General features: G+C 35.5%; 3 protein-coding genes across 3 annotated transcripts; 1 reads left to right on the top strand and 2 right to left on the bottom strand.

The window, feature by feature from the left end:
- Positions 1 to 6,784: 6,784 nt before the first annotated feature.
- K441DRAFT_594394 (uncharacterized protein) lies at positions 6,785 to 7,021 on the bottom strand (the record flags this gene model as incomplete). Its single annotated transcript, XM_067644954.1, is given in 2 exon segments — positions 6,785 to 6,922; positions 6,941 to 7,021. Coding segments are annotated over 2 exon segments (219 nt in total), but the record flags the coding sequence as incomplete, so codon positions are not given.
- A 6,559-nt stretch (positions 7,022 to 13,580) lies between these two features.
- On the top strand, positions 13,581 to 14,613 carry K441DRAFT_594416 (uncharacterized protein; the record flags this gene model as incomplete). The annotated part of the gene is made up of 4 exons (XM_067644955.1): positions 13,581 to 13,745; positions 13,807 to 13,827; positions 13,877 to 14,023; positions 14,080 to 14,613. The coding sequence occupies 4 exons, from the start codon at positions 13,581 to 13,583 to the stop codon at positions 14,611 to 14,613; spliced, it is 867 nt and encodes a 288-aa protein (XP_067496871.1).
- Positions 14,614 to 15,011: 398 nt separating this feature from the next.
- K441DRAFT_594375 (uncharacterized protein) lies at positions 15,012 to 15,206 on the bottom strand (the record flags this gene model as incomplete). The annotated part of the gene is made up of 1 exon (XM_067644952.1): positions 15,012 to 15,206. A coding segment is annotated over one exon (195 nt), but the record flags the coding sequence as incomplete, so codon positions are not given.
- Positions 15,207 to 18,768: the final 3,562 nt, after the last annotated feature.

Here is an 18,768-nt window from a genome sequence, read left to right on the forward strand (position 1 = left end):
TTAGACCTTTTAGAGTAGTTTAAGGAGCGATTTAGGGGGGCCTTTCTCAATTTTTCTAATAGCCTAAATACTGGACCTATATATTATAGTTGGCTAGATAACTGCTATATATAGTAGGCGTAACATCTAGAAGTATGGATCCTAGATAATATAATATACTATACTTGGCCCTTATAGGCCGCTTACGTCGTATATACGCTTTACTAGAGCTTACTATTTACTTATACTTCTAATACCCTTAGGCTCTAAACTAGTTAACCCCTAAAGCCTTAAATATAAATTATATGCTAGAGATCTATAGATTAGCTACATTTTCTTATAAAATGGATTAGCTGGTATTTCTCTAGTAAGAATTAAACTCTATATCGTCTTGCCTATTCTATATATGTGTTATAAGCTTTCTCTAGTATTTTGCAATTCTTTATAGCTATTAGCCTATATATAATTAGGTTTGTATTATTAATAAAGCCTATCCCCTAGGTCGCCCCTTCTTTAAAGAAGTTAAGTAGGTTCCTTATAAAGAAGAGGAAGAGTATACGTAAGAGGGGTAATCCTTATAGTATTCCTGTTGCAACTATAATAGGGGGGCTTTAGTATCTACTAAAGACTAGTAATGTTTCTTTCTGGCCTATAAACTCTTAAACGAATTATATAATCCATTCTAGAAAACCCTTTGCCCTAAAGATATATAGGAGGCGCTTATAGGGTATATTATTATAGGCGCCGCTAATATCTAGGCTAAGCATTAATACTATAAAGTCTTTTCACATAGCCTATATAGATTTAATAGTGGTAGCAAGTAGCGTAAGTGCTAATAGCGTTAAGCGGTTCTTTCTTGCCCCTATCTAGCTTTATAATAGCAGGGTATATTCCTTAGCTATATCTACTATATAGTCCGCTATTACCTTTTTTAAGATCTTACTAAGGGTGTTTTCTAAAGCAATAGGGCGGTAGCTTCCTAGGATTAAGTAGTTTACTTTACCTTCTTTTTATAAGATAATTATCGTTATAGATCTTCTAAGCCGCGAGTAGTATCCTATTATAAAGTATGCTTTAGCTATATCTATAAGCTAAGGTACTATAAGTGAACCATAGGTTTTTAAGGCCTTATTTAAAATTCCGTCTAGTTCTAATGCTATATTATTTAAAAGGCGGCTAATAATTCTGGCTATTTCTTCTATTGTTATATCGTTGTTAACCCATAAGCAAGTCACTGGTGTTTTACCCGTAATATCGCTAAGGTCTACTAGAGCTAGTTAGGGAAGAACCTTTCTATAAGGATCTTTACCTTTTCTTTATTATTATTAGTGGCCTATAATTCCCCTGCTCTTTAAAGGGACGGTAGGTATAGGTCTTCTACTAGGTATCCTACCTTTTTTTTTTTACCCATTTCGCTATAGTCTGAAGGCCTTTATTATAGGGGAGGCTTAGGTTAAAGGTATACTTATTTATAAACCGTCTCTAGTTATTTCTTACTTCTTTTCTTAAGGTATTATTTAACTGGTTTCTTATATCTTTATATTGTCTCTTATCTTTAAGGTTATAGCTACTTATATATTTTCTTCTTGCTTATTATTAGCTAGTAATAAAAACCGTGCATTATACGGACTATATATGTCGCGCGTAAGGGCCTGGTTTTAAGACTAGGCAGTGCTCTTCTAGCCCGTTTTTAATTGCTACCTAAATCCTTTCTAGTCTTCGGCTAATTTCCTCTAGGGTAGCCAATAAGCCTTGCTTGTTTAGTATTAAGTAGATTTCTTTTAGGTCTAGAAGTTATTATTTAACTAAATTAAGGAAGCTATTTATCTTAAGCTTCCTTATTACGTATCTTTTACTATTTAGTTACGCCTTAATGTCTAGATCTAGTTATATTTAGATAGGGATACAGTCTAGAGCAAGTGCCTATTCTTCTTTAGGGTTACACCTTTTAAGTCTTTGGTATAGGCCTTCGTCTATAAATATAAGGTTAATTATACTTTTAGCGGTGCCTTATTACTATATAGTTGCTCCTAGGGGGGTAGCTAGCTTAAGGCCCTAGATATCTATAGCTTTTAGTAGGCACTCTACCTATTATTTAGCAGCAATATAGATACCCCTATACTGCGGGTGGTGGAGGTTCTCCTAATAGGATAGACTCTATGCCTTCGGTTTCTAGTAAGCTTATTACTAATATAATGTTCTCTATTTATAGGACCTCTTTAACCCTAAGGTTATATACATTAATAATTTATACTGGTCCCCTATATATCTAGATTGTTATAACTATAATATCTAGGTTAACTACCTACTATAACTATAAGGATAGGCTAATAGCCTTGCTAATTATAAAGTATACGTGTATAGCTGCTTTTAGTTTATATAGGAGCTAGAATCCTTAGGGGCAGTATATTAATTATATGTAGGTATTGTAATACGGCTCTTATATAGCAAGGATATAGTATTTCTCTAGGTCTAGATTGTCTAGTAGAGGCCTTACAAGACGGTGGTTTGTATTACCGCAGTTATACTATATAATAGTGTTATAGGACGGGGGTAGTGGCTATAGAGTATATGTATTCAAGAAGTCTATAAAACGTTACGCGATTAATCGTAAGGGTTAAGGGCGTAAGGAGGTAATATACCTACGCGTAGCTAATATAAGCTATACGCAAGGTATACGTAAGAGTACGGGGCTCTCCTATAAAGGCCCCTATGGTAGGGTTCTATAATACTATCCCCCCTTCTATAGAGGCAGAGCTCTGATAATGCTGTAGTTACTATATATATTATAGAAGGGATACTTAAGGTATAGAAAAGAAGAAAAGGGGGGTATTGCTAAAGGCTTAAAACAACATTATATAATAAGGCTTGGTATTTAAAAATCCGACTAATTAAATAACTTTAACCGCTAGTTAAAGTTCCTAGACATTTTAACAATATTCCGGTTATATAATCGCACTTTACTATAATCTAACGGCAATCTAACGGCAATTTGCCCTTACGTAGTAATGTATAACGGTTTAACTCTATAAGGGCTCCTATAGAGGATTAGGTATAAAGTCTCTACTTAAGCCTAGTTTCTATAGGTTCGCGTAGTAAAAGTCGCTAATTAGATCCTTTACATTTTTAAAGTCTTCCTATAGTTGCTATTTTGGCTAATTTATGTTAAATCCTGTATATATAGCTCTATAGTAGAGCTATCGTCCTCTACCTTTGCTAAAGTATTTAGAGTTAATAATTCGTTTAATGGTCCACTCCTTATAGTTCTTATCTTTATTCTCGTCTTAAATTAGTACTAGTGGGAGTTTAGGCTGTATCTACTCTAGTAAGGGGTTAGGCTAATAGAGGTATAGTAGCTATAGGTAAAATACGGGCCATATCCTGTGGGTAGCTAGGGTAGGTAGAAGTTCTAGCTTATATATAGCTCCCTTATTAATAACTTATTTAATTAAATAGGGGCTAAGGTTCTTATAATTAAGTAACTTTATAGGCCTTTATATAGAGATATTATATATATCTAGCTATACCTAGTCGCTAACACGTATCTCTAGTAGTGGCGTTCTATAATAGTTAGCGAAGTAGGCCTACTTTACTTAAGCCTAGGCCATTTCTCCCTTATAGTAGTTAAGTAGATTTTTTATACAGTCTATATACTAGTCGGTAAGTAGCATCTTAAGGCGTTTTTTATATGGCAGTTTCTTATTAATAGGTTCTAGTGGCTTTATGCTAGATTAGGGGTAATAACCTTTATTTACGAAAAACGGGGTAAGTCCTATAGTGGTTAAGACGTAGTTATTTACTACGAATTTACCTAGTTGGAGGTAATATACCTAGTAATTTTAACTATAGGCAACTACCTATCGTAGGTACGCTTTTATATTGGCATTAGCGTTTTTTAGTTACTTAGTAGTTTTATAGTAAAAGAATATAGATATCTTAATGGAGATGCTAAGGCGTTAGCAGATTCGTCTCTATATATTAGAGTTAAATTATATATCTTAGTTAGACGTAATTAAGTTAGGTAACCTATATAGTTAGTAGATTTCGCGAAGGAAAGTATTAGTAACGTCGCTAACGGCTACGCCTTTAGTTAGGACGTAATGGCGCTCTTTTATAAGTTAGTATATTATTATAAGGATGTTTTTATAGGTACGGCCGTGTCGTTTATAGGGAAGTAGGTTAATAATAAAATCTATAGTAATATCTGCCTATTGTTATATAGGTACTAGTAAAGGGTATAGTAGTCCTTAGTACTTTATATTAAAGGCCTTAGCGCGTTTATAACTATAGTAGGCGCCTATAAAGCGTTTAACTAAGTCTATTATTTTTAGCTAGAAGTAGTATCGGCTAAGGAGCTTATAAGTTCCTTTTTTACCTAGGTAGCCGCTTAATCGGAGGTTATAGGCTATTTAAATTAGTTGCCGTTATAAATTTTTTAAGTTAGGGATAAATAGGTGGCCTTTATAATAAAGCCTATTCTCTTTTACTTTTAAGGCTACTATATTAATCTAGCCTAAGCTTTAGAGGTTAGTAGGTAGCGTATAAGCGCTAGCGGTCTTTACGGTAATAAGTTAATATAGTAATAGGTTAATAAAGGTGTTATATACCATAATAATAAGCTTATTAATTTTAGGAGATAACTTTAATTCTATAGTATAAAGCTAAGGTATAGTTACAAAAGAAGAAGAAGAAGAAGAGGTAAAAGAGGTCCTAGAAGGACTAGTAGAAGAAGTAAGAGCTCTCCGTAAGGAGGTAGCTTCTACCAAAAATACTTACGCAGAGAGACTGAAGAAGGACCTCCCTTCTTCTTCGTCCTCCCTACCCTCCTCATTATCACCACCACTACCTTCTGCCCCTTCTCCTTCTAGTAGGGGTTCTACTTCTACTAGAAGTAAGAAAAAGCAGCTATAAGAAAGGAAGCTAGTCCTAATTACAGACGAAAAGGACCAACCTCTAGATACCTTCTCTATACGAAATAAAGTCAATCAACTATTTGCATCAAAACTGCAAGTAAAAAAGCCAGTTCTAGCGTCTATAGCTAGAACTAAAGGAAAACAAAATATTCTCCTTACGACTACAGAAGAGTATAATGCAGATTTCCTAGTCAAATATAAGGAGATCTGGCATAACTGCTTTACCTTTTAAAGAGAACAAAAACTAGAACCATGGGTTCAAATTATAGCCCATGGGGTTCCTACCCTACCTTTCTTAGGAGAAGGAGGCTCTAAGCTTCTAAAAGAGGAAATTGAGACTTTTAATCCTATAAGGATACAAGGACTACCTAGATGGATCTCATCTAGTGTAAAAAGACACGATCCATAGACCAGATTTGGCTCTATAGTTTTTACTATAGAGAACGAAGAAAAAAGACAAGAAATCCTCAAGCAAAAAGAGATATCAATTGCAGGTACAGCTACTAAGGTAGTAAAATACCTCGAAGTCTCTCCTACTACGCAGTGTAATAGCTGCCAAAAATTTGGCCATATAGGAGACAGATGCTCTACTAGGGCCTGTAGATATTGTGCGGCTGCACATCTATCTAAAGACCACTGCTGTCCTACTTGCTTAATAAGCGGTAGGCCTTGCAAGCATACCACCCCTCTTTGCATTAATTGTAAAGAAAAACACTTTGCTAATAGTAGAGACTGCGAGAATCTTAGAGCAGCTAAACTAGTACATAGTACTAGCGTAGAAGACTCTATGGAAGAATAAAATTAATAGGAGTTTAGAAGGAGGTAACTCCTACTAGGCTCTTAGGTTAAAAGACAGTAGAGAGTAAAAGGACAGAAATAAATTGCAAAAGGACAGGGACAGGGGTTAGGATTTCTTACAGTTTTTCTTACCATTTTCTCATTCCCTAGTAGTTGTAGTATCTTAGTATTTTTACTAGGAAACTATAAACTCCTAATTTAGGGGTTTATAAACTACTAGGACATAGCTACTAGTACATATTAAGCTGCCTAGAAAGGATTTATGTATATAGAACTATAGCGCCATAGCCCAGAGGCTGCATGCGCAGTATTGTACGTAGTATAATACAACGGATATAATTAAAAAAAAAAGGTATAGTTAGCTCTATTATAGATAGTATACCTAAGGCTAAATTTTATACTTTTAGAATTGTCTATTATTAGAACTAATTATAGGGGTTATCTTTAGACTAAGAAAGGTCTTATAAGTAGCGTATTAGGCTATTTGGTTTAGTACCTTATACTCCTAATCTATATATAATTTTAAAGTTAAAACTAGAGAGGAACTTATTCTAACGTACTTAGTGTTAGTTTAGCTACTTTATAATTATAAAGTACTTAAGGTTATAATAGTCCATAAGGACTTTAGTTAGCTAGTTAGGCTCTACTAAGGAAAGTTTTAGTTAGAATTCTTTAAACGCTTATATAATTATAAGGAGTTCTTTATTATAGATCTTGTAGTTATACTTTTATAGTATAAGCTTAGATAAGTAGAATATAACTAGGTAAAGAAGACCGTTATTACCTATTTAAAAAAGGACGCTTGTATTAATATAGTTTAAGGAGTTAGTTTTAAGATAAAGTTGTCGTCCTAGTATAAAGTAAGCTAGGATAGGTGCTTTAGTAAAGGCATTTTTAAGGTCTTAAAACGCCTTCTTATATTTAGGCGTCTAGGTAAAGCATAGGCACGTTTTTCTTTCTTTTATAAAGAGGCCCTTTATTTATATTATTGCTATAAGTAGTGCTATTACGCCTAAGAAGTTATATATAAATTTTTGGTAAAAGTTAGTAAAACTAAGGAAGGGTTATATGTCCTTAATATAGTTAGGGGCTTACTATTTAGTAATTTTATATACCTTTTTAGGGTCTATACGGACACCCTTAGTAGTAATAATTAGTTTAAGGTATTTTACTTTTATAACTAAGAATTTATATTTCTTTAAATTAATATAAAGTCCTACGTCCATAAGGCGCTATAAAACCTTTTAAACGTGTTTAGTATACTTAAAAGGGTTATTGCTATAAATAAGTATATTATCTAGGTACGTAGAGTAGAAGTCGTTAAGGTAGTCCTATAAGGCGTTATTAATATAGCTTTAGAAGGTGCCTAGGCCATTATATACGCTAAAGGGTATAATAGTATATTTAAATTAGCTGAAGCGTAATGCGAATATAGTTTTCCATTTATTACCTTTCCGTATTTAGAGATAGTTAAAGGCGGCGATAATATTAAGCTTAGTATAGATTTTAGCTTAATTAAGCCGCTTAAGGGTCTTACGTATAAGCGGTATTAGATATTAGTTTTTAATTGTAATAGCGTTAAGCCCTCTATAGTTAATATAGAATTAAATACCTCCTTTTAGCTTCTTAATAAGAAAGATAGGGGCCGCTGCTAGTAATATGCTAGGATAAATAAATCCTTTATTAAGGTGCTCGTTAATATACTTTTTTATAACTAAAAGTTTATTTTTTAATATTAGGTAGGGTCTCTTATAAGATAGCATTTTTCCTTATTTAATATTAATGGTATAATTATTAGTTTAATATAGGGAGAGTGTATCTACGCCCTTTTATAAATATATATTAGTAAAGTTATAGTACCTCTTAGGGAGGAGCTTACGGAGTTCTTTATTAGTAAGTCCTTTTTTAAGCTTTATAAACTTCTTAAAGTCTAAAAGTAAAAGTCCGTAGAGTTCCGTAGGGGCGTTATCTTCTAGAAGGTTAACTATGTCTATCCTATTACTATAGAGGACGTAGTTTTATTCTTTATTAAGCTTATTATAAGGCAGTATTGCTAGGGTGTACGGTAGGGAGCAGGCAAGCCGAGCATGAGTTATATAGGGAGTCGATAGAAGAGGACGATATGGTAATAAGGGTAGGTAATAGCCTAGGTACAGAGACGAACCAATAAGGGAGGAAGGAGGCTGCAAGCCCGAGGAGCTTATAAGGGGTGGCCAAGGCCTAGCTGAAGGCTAGCCTTAGCAGCCCCTAAGAGCTCCCGGGATGTAGCTGAGTAAGGGATTAAAAGTACCCTTACACTTATATAGTTATAATTAGAAAGCTATAGTAATAGTTTAGCCTTTCCTATATACTATACAGTAGAAGGCCGGGGCACTTATATAGTAGTAGTTAGTTATAAGTGGGGTAATAAGGGGTTCCTTAGGTTGGTATCCTAGGGAATAAATAGAGGCGGCTAGGCCATGCCCTAGGTAAGTCTCTCTACAGTATTTAGAGTTAAAGGTTACTTCTCTCTTCTTCTAGTTAATGGCGGGGTTATATTATTTAAGTTAGTTTATTCTAAGAATAATAGGGTAATTAGTAAGTAGTATAATATAGGCTTAGAGTTCTTCCTAGTGCCTATTTATATTTAGGTAAAGTTGTACTATATAGGTAATTTTCTATACGGTATAACTACTGTTAGTAAGTTATAGGGCGCGGGCTTTAGTAAGGGATAAGGTAGGTAGGTTATAAGTATATATAAATTAGGTATTTATAAATTTATTAGTAGCTTTGCAATTAATTATAGAATGGCTTTTATATTATTTTTTAGCAGTAGTTTCTATTATAGGTAAAACTATCTATTTCCGTCTATTTATTTTTACTAAGTTATCTATTAAGCAAGCTAATATATAGATCTCTTTATTATTAGGGCGTCTTAACCTACAACTTAGAGCTAGGACTTAGCGTTTTCCGCTTCTATATCCGACTCTACTACTATTATTATATCTTTATCTTATATAGTAGTAGTATATAGCAACGTATTTAGTATTTAGGGTATTATATTAGATATTAGGCGGCGGCTACTAAACCTAGCTATTAGGTAGTTTGGGTTATTATAATAATAGCCTTCTTAACGGCATTTATAGCAGTATTTTAGTTTTTAAAGTAGCTTACGCTCTTTATCTAGGAGTTTTTATGGGAAAGTTAGTATAGAGAAATTAATATTAGCTCTAGTAGTATTTAAGGTTGTTAGTGTTAGTGGCTTAGTATATATAGGTTTAGTAGGCTTAGAAGGCTTTTATAAAGAGGTCTTAGGGTAAAAGTTAGTAGTAGTAATCTAATTTAGTTGTTGTTAAATTTTTTATAGAGCTGCTACTATATTATAAACATTGTTATAGTTGTGGCTGGCGGTTGCGTGGCTAAGGCAATAAGTAACTTTTTTAAGGAGGTCCTCTTAGTCTTTAGTATTGTCTTAGGTAAGGGCCTTAGTATATTTCTAGAATTTAATATAAAATTTATTAAATAATTTAGTAAGGCTTATCTTTAGGGTATATAGTTTAGCTTAACTAGTAGCTAATAGGTCGTGGTCGCGGTATATTAGGTTAAGATTATTAAGAACATTTTAGTAGGACTACTACTTCTAGGGGCTATTAGTCTCCTATTAGGCGAATAGTCTATTAAATAGTATACCCTTTATTCGCCTAATAATATAACTAATTTTAGTATCTTTTATAGGAAAAAGGTAGGTACTCTAAGTTAGTTTTTTGCGGATTTGTATCTTCTAGTGGCTATATTCCTTACAGTCTCCTTAAAAGATTAAAGGATTAGAGTAACGTATATTAGACCCTACGGTAGCAGCTTAGGTTTAGTTATTATAGCTTTTATTATTACTGCTTTAGCAGGGGTTCCTATTAGGTAAAGTTACTAGGGATATAAAGACTTAAGTAGCGTTATATGCAGTAAAGAGGTATTTAGCGTTATTATAAATGTGCTTATTAAGCTAAGATTATAGGTATTTAATTATACCATTTTTTTAGTAACTATAGCAATAAGTATAATTCTAGCCTTCTTTAACTATTGGATGCCGCGTTTAGATATATAGAGGTTATCTTTAGTCTTTTAGTATATATTGTCGGCGAGCGCCTAATAAGCTTATAGGTCTTAGATAATATCGCAATCTTAAATAGTACGCATCTTAGCTTATATAAGCTTTAGGTAGTAGTTCTATAGAAGGCGGTAGTATTTATTAGGTTTTTATGCTACTATTTTTATAAACGTCTTGGCGTCTTATATTTTGATTTTAATAGGTAGTAGCCCTTTTGCTTGCTTATTTACAGTTATATAGTTAATAAAGAATAAAATATTGTTAATGTTTACCTTATTAGGGTTATTATAATCTTTTAAGCTACTAGGCTTCCCCTTAGGGGTTAAGGCTAGGGCTAATAAATTAAATTCTCTTAGGGTTAATTGGCGGCGTAGGTTAAGTATAGGTATTAGATTATTCTTTAGGTTTAATATAGTAGCTAGTAAGGAATATTGTCTTACTATTATAGGTTCCTTAAGTATAAAGTAGGGTAATTTATAAATATACTGCTTTTGGCAGCGCTTGTAGTATTATAAAGATATAGAATTAGTTATAGGCTAAGTGTTAGTAGTAAAAAGGCGCAACGTAATGTTATGGGGATGGGGGCAGTGGCTATAGAGCGTATGTATTTAAGGAGTCTATAAGACGTTGCGCGATTAATCGTAAGGTTAAGGGCGTAAGGAGGTAATATACCCACGCGTAGCTAATATAAGCTATATACGAGGTGTACGCGAGAGCACGGGGCTCTCCTATGGAGGCCCCTATAGTAGGGTTCTGTAATAAATAAATAGGTGGCGGGCCCCTAGCGGGGGTCCTTTATTTCTTCTTTATTCCTCACTTCCTCTATTTCTACTTTCTTTAGGATATTTAGAACTTCTGTCTTTTATATCTACACTTTAGTTACTACTTATTTTATATAATGCTTTTTATTCCCATGTCTTATATTTCTACTAGCCCTTTTATATCTAAATCTATTATTATCTCTAGATCTTCCCCTATTCTTACTAGTTGGCTATATACTCTTTATAGGTCGGCTACAAATGTTATATTTACCGCGTTAAGTCTAATTCTTAATTATCCTAGTTTTAAGCTTGCTGTTACTATCTATGGGGGTCTTCCTATAGGGTGTCCTCTTCCTTATATCCCCTATAACCCTTATATCCCTATTTAGTCTAGTAATATTATATAGCGTCGCTTCTAGCCCGTTAAGGCTTGGGATAGCTGGCCTGGCCCCCTAGTATTAAAGATAGGAAACGCTAGGAAGGCACCTACGTCCCCCTAGCTTATCGCCTATTGTTTCTATTTATATAGCCTAGCGTGTAGTTATTCCCGCAGCTGTTAAGCTCTTGCCTTCCGTCTCCTGTATTAATACTATTTTTTTTTTTATATACTTTGCAATTATATATAAAATTAATAAATTATTATAATATATTAAAAATATAAAAAATATAAAAAAATATTAATATATAACCTTAAGTTTAAAAATATAAAAAAATGTAATATAAGATATACAGCCATTTTTAATTAATTTTATTAGGGTAGGGAATATATAATTTTTTTAATTTTTTAATCTAAATATTATTTTACTAATATAATAGCTTATATAAATATATATTATACTTTATTTAATAATAATATTAGTAAAGTTTTTAGAGTTATAAGTTAAGCTAAGAGTGTCTTGCTTAGGGGTAAGGCACATTATAGGCCTTTAGGCTACCCCACTAAACTACTAAGAGTAAATATAGCAAATTACTTAACCACGAACAATTGTATTTGGTATAGCTATCTACTAGCTACTTATTTGACGTCTAGGGCATATACGTATATTATATTCTATTGACGCACACATACTACACTTAGGTAGTACTCATTGCGGTCACTTAACTACTGCCTCTACTGCCCCCTCTGCTGCCCTTTTCTAGATAGCTTATATATAAAATAGGCCTTCTACTCCTAATAAAATACCCCCCCTAGCTATATACGTGTGCCGCTATACTCTCTTCCTTTTCTGGCGCTGGTTTTCTATATATAGCTTATTATTTTCGCTAGTAAGTAGTACAGCGCTTAATATCGCCATTTTGTACCCCTTGTCACGGGACTTACACGTTCTTACATCTCTGCGCGCTTTGACGTTTTTGACCCGTGCTTACGTTCGTCCCGAGACACCTACGCACGTTCCCCTACAACCCCTATTTATACCCGTACCTAACCTGTTCTATTTTATTCTGCATCTAAATGTCTTTATATTAACCACGCATAGTTACGCATACGTAGCCTTCTTTAATTACTACCCCGTTTAGTATATTGTATTCTAGCTCGTACCTACTTCTATAACACCCCTTAACAAGCTAGCTAAGAGCTTATTCTATTAGACTTAGTGGACTATATATACGCTATTTAAGATAGCGCCTAATAAGAGCTGTCTGCTATTGCAATTTAGTAATATTATAAAGCGTTTTAGCTATTTAAGATACATTTAATTGCGGATAACGTTAGGGTAATAGCGTTTAATATTTAGCGTGTAGCTGTTCTAGTACGTAATTAGGGCTATATAGAACTAGGCTAGTAGCTGCAAATCTTACCCGTATATTATTCTAATATAGTGCTGCCTACCTAGCCTACCTATATAATGGCAGGAATTCGCGTTTATTAATATAGTTTATACTACGGCCTATAAGCTGATTAACGAGGCGATTATATAATTGCTTAAGGACCGAGAAACAGCCTATATCTAACGGCTGTAGAAAATATAATAAATGCGCTAGTATATAGAGGACGACTATTTAATGATCCAGATAGAACTGATTAAATTTAGGTAATACGTAGCTAGTGTGACTATCTAGTATTAGTAGCCAATACGTGCTAACGTATAATCCTTTATATGCTTATTAAAGACCTTTATTAGCTAGATTAGGCTAATCTTATTTATTATCTAGCCGTTATTACTAACACTAATTAACTAGTTAAGCGGTATAATGTCGTCCTTATACTAGGTAGCCTAGCGTATTACTACCTTAAAGATAATAAGTAGTAGAATTGTAACCTATTCTTAATTGCCTAGTTATACTATTCTAGAACGACTAGCCCTATTAATTCTAGTAACGGCTTTCGCAGTTATAATAATACCTATTTAGTAGCTAGTTTTATTAAAATTCTAGGTATCCTCGTTAAGAATCCTATATTAAAATTTTGTATCTTAAACGCGTTTAAACTAGGCCCAAATAAGCTTAGGATCCTCGCATTTAGCACGCTAGTAGTCGTACTTATAATTCTATTTAAATTATAGGTCATTATGGCGCTTAATAAAGTCGTATACCTATCGCTCGCTAACTAGTTGCGATTTGGCGTGCTAGGTAGCTAAGAGGCTAGTTATTTACCGTACGGTAGCAACCCTAGGTGGCATACCGCGTTAATCCATTGATAGAATCCACTGCTTAAGGCTCTCTTCTTGTACTAGTATAAGACGGCGATTTGGGGCAATAGAACCGCGTCTTGGTTTAATGCCTTTATTGCGTCGCTAGGCTATAGTTTAGGGTACATCGTATATTTTTACAGCAGATCGGAAGCTCGAGAATTGGCCTTGCTTATGGGCATTGAGAGCTAGAATAAGTCTGCCCTCTTGAAAAAGGGGGTTTTCTTGTTGTAGTGTAGACATTGAGGTAGTAGTTGAGTAACGCGTCGCGATTTTCGCGATTTTGATGGGGTGGCCCGGAGGCCCGCATGGCCCATTGGCCCGCAGACTACGTTAACCCACTCATACCAAGGGCGGCGTTGATGTAACTGCATAGTCCAGTACAACCTGTGCAACTCCAGAATCACTGCACATGATGCCAGGAAAAGAGAATCGAACCGATCCTAGCCAGCTTCCTGAGCTGTCCCTCGAGTGGATCCGTAACACTGAACTCCTCGAGGTCCCGGGGGGAGCAAGACGCTTGCTGGAACATTACGGCAAAATACCCCATAACGACGTGATGCAGCATATCAATCAGGTCGTAAGTATAATTTCGCATGGCACGACCGTCCCCAGACTATCGGGCTGATAAGGGTCTGCAGCGATATCGAGCACTAGAAACGGTATGAAAGCCAATAAACTATGCCTGGATGACAATTAACGGCGCTTGAGTACCCATACCCGTGTATCGGTCATTACCGTTTCCTGGACATACAGATCGTCAAGTCGCGAGCATACAATGAAATAGTCGCTCGCCTCAATAAAGGAGAACAACTTCTCGATGTGGGCTGCTGTATAGGACAAGAGCTGCGGCAGTTGGTAAGCCATCAAGCATTTAACTTAGCTTTCTAATTAGTTCACTAACAGCCGCTCAGGTGGCCGACGGCGCAAAGTCTGAGAATCTCTATGGCGTAGACCTTTACGACAAATTTTTCGATATCAGCTACGACCTGTTTCGTGATCGGGACACTTTCAAAGGCACCCTTATCGCCGCGGATTTGTTTACGCCCAAGCCGATGCTGTCGCGCCTAGAGGGCAAGTTTGACGTGATCTGGACCTCCAATGTGCTGCATCTCTTCACCTGGGAAAAACAGGTCACTGCCGTAGCCGCCATGCTCAAGTTGCTCAGCAAGTCTTCCAATTCAATGATTGCTGGCAGATTCATGGGACACTCGACACCCGGTGGATACAATTACGGGTTTAGAGGTCAGGAGGAGTCTATATACCGTCACGATGACCAGTCGTTTAAGAAGATGTTCCAAACGGCCTGCGATGGGCTAGAGGAGGCGTGGGAGGCGGACGTCGAGGCCCCCGAGTGGAAGGAGACACTCGAACTCAGGTCGCAGGGCGAGCTGGACTCAACATGGACCCTTGAGCTCAAATTCGTGGCCCGCAGATTGGGAAAGTAGTACACATAGTAATCTCAGACTTCTCAATTTTGATCTGTCTCGATTGCCGGGTGTCAGACCGCATGGAGACAGTAAGCGTGCGCTCCAAGATGCCCCGCCCAGTCAGAAGAATGGGCTTGGGCAAGGTTCCGCAGCGTCATTTTCTTCTATATGCAACTCCTGGTGACTCGGCTGCATCAGGGCGAGGTGCCAAGATCGCATTTCATTACATTGCAGCTCACTTAGAAGTACTTCACGGATGGAATGACGTGAGTCAAGAGGTCTAGGTGTTTGGATTCAAGCAAAAACCAATACTGCCTGGCTCCCGAACCCAAACTTTCACAGCTTGCCACCTCCCTGCCAACATCCCCCTACCAACATTCCTTGGTCCAGGACTAGATTTCTACTCGGCCGCTTGGTTAGATGCATCGTCTTCTCTGGTTGCGAACGCACTCACAGTTCTTGTTGATGTGGATGATACGGCCCTTGGTGTTGGAAGCATGGCTTCCATAGGCGCGCTGATTGGTCACCTCCTCGGAGGACAGTCCCTCAGGAATGACATTGGCCTGGTCAACAACGTTCTCAGTCGGGGGCCAGACGTTCTTCCAGGGTTGAGTCTTGGTGGTGAGCCATTTTGGGGTTGTTTGCAGAGAAGTTTAAAGTAATGGAGTTTGTCTTCAAAGTCTTTGGTTCAAAGATAGTGCCTTAGAAGCTGCATTTCCGTCTTAACTTGTCTTCTTATATTCACATCCCAATGCTTCCCGACAAAGGCATCACTGGATTGACTGCTGGAGATTCTTGAGTCTGCATTAGCTTTGCCGAAGCCGTTTCTTGCGCGTATTTGCGCATATTTGAAGACATAATTTATCTCGTGTCTGTAAGTAAAGCCTAGTAAATGTTGCCATTGGGCTCTTCCTAGCAATCGTGGCGTTGTTCGCGGTCTAGGGTCTATAGTAGAGGGTAAGTTACTATCCTAAACGACATAGTCACAAGGATTTAATATTTATTAACCTACCTTATCTTTAGTAGCCTTAGAGTCTTACCCTAGTCGCTATACGTATAAGAAACCGATTGTAGGCCTTATTATCGCTAGGATCGGCAAGAACTATATATCTATATTATTATCTAAGGGCTAGAGAAACTTAATAAACTATAATAAGCGTTTATAGGTTAATAAATCTCTTAAATTTACTTATATTTAGTATAAGCTCGTTATATTAATTAGCTATTAACGTGGCATTATATAGTAAAGGAGCGTATTAGTGTAAGAAGACTTTGTAGATAAGGGGCTATAAGGCACGATTATAGGAATAAATAGATTATAGAGACAAATCCTTAAGGAGGTAAGGCCCCTAGGATCGTGGAGACTATATACTCTAGGTACGTGCCTCTAATATATAACTAGTAACGATCTAAGGGGCATCTAGGGATTGTCCTAAGGGCAACCTAAGGTGACTGCAATAATATCCCTTATAATTAGGGCCTTAGAGTAACTATTAGGAATAAAGGCAGGCGGCCATTATATGAGGCAAGTTGCCGTTACGTGTCGTCGCGGCACTAGCATAGCGAGGAGCCTTAAGCTCCTTGCCCTTCCTTATTAATTAAATATAAGCATATTAACCAACATTACTATAACCTACTTAAGTAGTTATTATTAGTAAGTTACCCTATATAACTAACACTAATTAGTAGTTAAATACACAGTTAACTATAAAGCAGCTAGGTTTTTAAATAGAAGAGATAGTTTTATATAGGCGTGCTATATACGCTTATATAGAATAGATCCCGGCGATACTATACTACCTTAGACTTACAAAAAACTAGTAATAGAAGTGTTACTAAGTACTAGGAGATACTAAGTTATATCTATTATATAGAATAACCGCGTTTATAAAGATTTAGTTAAGTACTTTAGGTTAGAAGTATTACTAAACCTAAGGTCTTAAGTTAACGTCTAAAACGCGTTAAATAACTATCTTAATACCCTTAGTATACCTTCGCAGACTATAGGATTATAATTACTACCTGATTACACGTTAAATAACCTTTATTTTCCCTTAATTCTTTTATTAAAACGCGTTAAACAACCCTTAATAATAGCTATTATAGCGTTAACCTACCTAAAGAAGTATAAGGATAATATTAACCTAAAGATATAAAACGCCGATATAACTAATCTTAAAGATATTAATTAATAAGACTTAAACGGATTTTTATTATACTGTATAGTATACTATAAAGATAGCGAATATAATAATACTATACTATAGTACTATATAAGGGAGGACTTTATTAGATAAATAAAGGGAATATAGACTTTTATAAAGAAGAATATTATATAAAACTTCCGTAACTTCTTATAGGAGTATAAAGTCTTTATACCTATAGATAGGGGTACTATTAAAGATAATATTTAGAAGTAGGTTATTAATATAAAAGAAGAGTATAAATAGACTCTATAAGAGATTAAGCACCAACTACGCACTATAAGGAAGCTTAACTTATAATAAAATCCGGGTAATATACCTCTAAAAATAAATCTATTTTTACGTTTAACTCCTCTATATCTAATTTAATCTATAACTTTAATATTAGATACTATACCCTAATAAGAGCAGGCATAGGATCTTATTACTTTATAATTTAATAACCTTTAAACTTTACTAACCAGACTTATATCCCTACTATAGCCTATAATATAATCCCCACTTCCTCTATCTTAACCTTAAATTAAAGGTAGTTTAAAATTACTTATAGAGCTTATAAAGCTCTATTTAGATTAGGAAAAGAAGTTTAGTAGGGAATTATATAATATTCTTAATTTAAAACTATTACTAAAAGGTAAAAATAGAGTCTAATTAATACTATAACGCCTATTCTATTATACTTAAGGGCCAAGCTAGTACCTTCTATTATAATTATTTAGTAGGAAAAGGATATAATTTTAACCGTATAATATATAAGTTAAGATACTACTTTAAAATAGAAAAGAATAAGTAGTAGTATATATTAGAATAGAGAGAAACTACCTTTTTAAGGATTATTGCTATAAACCTAGGTATCCCTTGGCTTAATTATCTTTAAAAGCTCTTTAATTAACTTTAGATAATTTAGTACAGTTTATCCAAATTATATTAAGAGGATTTTAGCCTATATAATTAAGCTATTAACGTATATTAAGGTATTAAAGAATATAACCTTGCTTTTTTTAATCCTATAAATACTGATAAAGGAGTATATACTTAACTAAGATCTTCTATTAGTACCGCTCTATACTTTAAAAAGTATAATAATTTAACGCCTAACTTTAATCTATTTTAATTAACTTAAACGACCTAGCTAACTAATATAACTATAACTGGACTAATTAAATATATAGTGGTTATAGTAGGGACTATAGTAGAGGGTATAATTAACGTTAACTATAAGGCAACTATAGAGGTCCTTATAGAAGTTTATTTTAAAGTAATTACTAAAAAAAGTACTACATTTATAAAAAGCTAAATTATTAGTGTATAATTACAGCACCTGTCGTACCAACCGCGTGCTTACGCGTACGGTACGTCGAGTACGCGTTTACGCGTTCGGTGCACCAACCACCCGCTTACGCGTCTGGTGCACCCCTAAAGCACTGACTAATCAGGGGGAGGTCGCATCAGTATATAGACTACGTAGTCTGCTTCAATACAAGAGACAGTCACCACCGTCTAAATAAGCATACGATACTACACGTATTTCGTGCCCCTAGACACAACTCACTTATACCATTAAATTGGTACTAACACTAATCAGTGAGCGCGCACAGATCAGGAGATACGCACTTGCTTAGAAGACGTTTACGCTCCACCTTAATCAGAGATATTGACCACTATACCAGTAGTCAACGCGACCACATTAAGAACGCGATCACACCAAGAACGCAACCACCTCAAACCCCGACCCTTACCACACCCTCTTTCAATACCTCCGACGTCTTTTAGACCCCTTACAGAGACCCCTTACCCTTCTGCAAACCGTTACGGACTCGTCAATCACCTTTACGGACCGTTACGGAGACCTCCTACCCCTCTATGGACCACTACGGACCTATCAAGACCCCTTACGGATACCCTTACCCTCCTACAAACCACCACGGACCCGCCAACCGCCTTTACGGACCACTACAAGACCTCTCCC

The sequence above is a fragment of the Cenococcum geophilum genome, assembly GCF_001692895.1.
Source record: "Cenococcum geophilum 1.58 unplaced genomic scaffold K441scaffold_87, whole genome shotgun sequence".
Lineage (NCBI taxonomy): Eukaryota > Fungi > Ascomycota > Dothideomycetes > Gloniales > Gloniaceae > Cenococcum > Cenococcum geophilum.